The sequence below is a fragment of the Cariama cristata genome, unplaced genomic scaffold, assembly GCF_000690535.1.
Source record: "Cariama cristata isolate BGI_N322 unplaced genomic scaffold, ASM69053v1 scaffold30792, whole genome shotgun sequence".
Lineage (NCBI taxonomy): Eukaryota > Metazoa > Chordata > Aves > Cariamiformes > Cariamidae > Cariama > Cariama cristata.
The window spans coordinates 3,020-6,511 of record NW_009602595.1 but is presented as its reverse complement, the minus strand read 5'-3'; the positions used below and the strand labels follow the sequence as shown (position 1 = coordinate 6,511).

Sequence of the window (3,492 nt, the reverse complement as noted above, 5' to 3'; positions counted from 1 at the left end):
GGACTGTCCAGCCAGCGCTGGGCCTTGGCTGCCTCCCTCCTTGCTTGTGGGGCTTTTTGGTCTAAAAGTAGGCTTTTTCCACAGGGATAGCCTGCCATCACCCGTGGCCAACAAATACAAGTTTCTACAACCGCTCATGCATTCTTGAAACTGCTGGCTTTCAAACACAGGAGAGCCAGGGCATAACATCTTTGCTTTTAGGGTAAAAGAATCAGTGCTTGCCCATGACTGGGTCAGGCCAATATGTGACAAGGCAGGCAGACCCAAGGCAGCCTTGCACTTAATGGAGATCAAGTTGCTCCCGCTTACTTCTCTGAGGCACTTCTGGCAGGATAATGTGCCTTTTGCGTCGCTTCATCTGAGTTTTTTTGTTACTATTTCTTCCTTACTTAGGGCAAGGAGGTCACGCGTACCTGCAGGAATGGCTTTGGTGGGCAGGGCTGCTGTGCAGTAAGTACTCGCTCTGAAACTGTAGCAAGACACACTTAAGACTGCTTGTCATTGTTTCCAGTTGCTTTTGTGTTTTATTATTAAGATCGTTGTTTGACTGCTTGATTTTTGTCTAAGTGTCTGAGGATGTTGTTGATCTAATTATAACTAAAATATTCTAAAGTCTTATGCATTACCAGGTTTCTCTGCTAAATAGGAATCGAGGAGCTGGTCTGACTGGGTCGGGTTAAGTGCTTCTGAAATGGCCTGCCCAGACAATGTAATTACAATGGCACATCCAGCACTGTGGGTTTACTGCTACAGCAATTTCACTAGCTCTATTTTACACTTTTCAACATTAATAACCAATTGTGCTTGATTTATCCTTTAAAAAGCTGTAAAAGCTGTTCCTAGAGAAGAACATGACTTAGAAATATGAAACAGGTCAAAACTCCTTTCAGCTTTGAGAACGTTATTGAAATATTTTTCTATGGTTACTGCTCAGCTGCATAGCCACGTGTGACTAAGGATCACCATGTGTAACCATGAGCCTTCTCTTCTCAAGAGAACCTATATCGGGCTTCTGCTTGTTCTTGCTGGTGCTGTTTCTGGTTGCATGATATACCTCAGAGAAAGACAGGATGCTGAGCTGGAAACTGAGGCTCTCTTCTGACTGCACTCAAACTTGTATTATGCTGAATTGCTCCTACTTTGATGCTCACCTGACAAGAGTTTCTCTTGCAGTGGGAGTTGGAGAAGCAGCAAATTTTGCTGCCTATGCCTTTGCCCCTGCAACGCTGGTAACTCCGCTGGGTGCTCTAAGTGTCCTTGTTAGGTAAGCAGCCTCAGAAACACCCTTACCTCACCTACCACTCCTTAGTGGTGAAAGCAGTTCCTCTGCTTTCCTCTGTCTCTTCCCTCAGATACTGCATCTCAGTCTAATTGGTTTGCGGTTTTTTTTACTACCTTTCAGTGCAGTTCTGTCTTCCACCTTCCTGAACGAGCAGCTGAATATTCATGGGAAGATTGGCTGCGTCCTGAGTGTCCTGGGCTCCACAGTGATGGTGATCCACGCTCCGCAAGAAGAAGAGGTTTCCAGCCTGGAGTCAATGGCAGAGAAGCTGAAAGATCCAGGTACTTAAATAAAAGGGGTCCTGTCAACTTCAGGCTTGGAAATGACAGTAGAAGGTAGGATACAACTTGGCTAGATTGGGAAGGACTGAACTAAAGGGTAATTGAACTGTTTCTTGTTCTGCGCACCAGCGGAGGAAATATTCCCCTATGCTCAGGATAGCTTGTGGATTGCCTTCTGTTGTGGGAAAAGGCTGGAGTCTCCATGCTCTAAACGTGAAAGATTGGTGACAGTCAAACACCATTTAATGCACTTGCCTAGAGGATTTACACTTTATTAACTAGCTCAAAACATAGGGGGACAAGTCAGCTTCAGAATGGCTTTTTAGGACTGTCAAGTCCTCTTGGCCACAGATAAAAGAAGCAGATGAGAACCCCACTTTGCAGAGAGGGAGTCTGAGTGATGCTCCCAAGTCACCGGGTCTGTGCCGAAGCAAGGACAAGAACTTGGAGTGTGCTTTTTTTTGGTATTGTCTATGAGGTATAGATGCAAAAAGTGAAGAGCATGGGAATTAGCTGCAGCTATCAGCAGAAGGGGTTGCCCTGTGGCAGTACTGGGATAAGGGAGGGAATTCCTGTATACAAGGGTGGCAAAGGTGTGGCTGAGGGAAGACAGAGAAGGAACTTCAGGCAAAGATGAACGAGCGATTCAAAGAGTTATGCCCAAGATTGAGTACTCCTGATATTTATGTTAGAGGATGAATTGGGTTGCAAGGATATGATTTGGGCAATAGTGTGAATGGCAGAATAAGCCACAGGAGATGGAGGAAGAAAGCACAGGGAGAAGAGCAAAGCAGAGTAACAGGTAGATGCTGCTGCTCATTAGAGGGAGTGCTCTGGTAGGGCGTCACACTGCTGTGATGTGGCGCTTTCCTCTTTATCCCACCACAGCCGCAGTGTTCAGCTAGGGCTTCCCAAGCCTTCTGCCACCATCCTGGGCCTCCTGCAGAGCTGAGCCCCCTCGTCTTCCTGGTCAACAAGAGCCCCACCTCCGCTAGTGCCACAGGCCCTGGCTGTGCCCCTACCCCTTCCAGCACAGGTGGCTGTATCTCCTGACAGACTGACTTGTGGGGTGGTGCTGTGATCAGCGCTGTAAAGAGCTGCTGTTGTCTCTGCAACTTTGCTCAGGCTGGAGACCAACTCTGCTTCCCAACCCTGGTCCCTACAGGTGGAGGCTAAAAAGACAGACTGATGGGGCAGTTACCTGCCTGTCCTCCATCTCTACTTGCTGTTCAGTTATATCTGTCACTGGTGCTACTGTTCTCTGACAGAGCTCTTTAATTCTTCTTTCCCCAAGGATTCATTGTATTTGCTGTCTGTGTCCTGGTGAGCTCCCTTCTGCTTATCTTTGTGGCTGGACCTCGTTATGGACAGAGCAACGTCCTGGTTTATGTTTTGGTCTGCTCTGCCATCGGGTCGCTTTCTGTGTCCTGCGTCAAAGGCTTGGGGATTGCCCTGAAAGAACTGTTTTCCAGGAAACCTGTCCTGAAAGAACCACTGAGCTGGGTGCTCCTGGTGTGCCTGGTGATCTGCATCAGCGTCCAGATCAACTATCTGAACAAAGCCTTGGACATCTTCAACACGTCTGTGGTCACACCCATTTACTATGTGCTGTTCACCACAGCAGTCATGATGTGCTCTGCCATCCTCTTCAAGGAGTGGCAAAACATGGTACTAGACAACATCGTCGGCACCATCAGCGGCTTCCTCACCATCGTGTCTGGCATCTTCCTCCTGCACGCCTTCAGGGACATGCCCTTCACCCCCAACCTCCTGCCCCTCTTCCTGCAGCAAGGCAGGGCAGACCTGCACACCTCGTGGAGGAGTGCAGACAGACATCAGTCATGCCAGCACCAGCCTCTCCTGCCCTCAGAGGACAAAGGATCTCAAAGCATAGAGGAGGAAGAGGAGGAGGAAGGTCAAAGCGTGTGA

General features: G+C 48.3%; 1 protein-coding gene across 1 annotated transcript; it reads left to right on the top strand.

The window, feature by feature from the left end:
• Positions 1 to 393: 393 nt before the first annotated feature.
• Positions 394 to 3,492, top strand: LOC104157495 (magnesium transporter NIPA2-like; the record flags this gene model as incomplete). The annotated part of the gene is made up of 4 exons (XM_009694845.1): positions 394 to 450; positions 1,174 to 1,264; positions 1,403 to 1,563; positions 2,858 to 3,492. Coding segments are annotated over 4 exons (944 nt in total), but the record flags the coding sequence as incomplete, so codon positions are not given.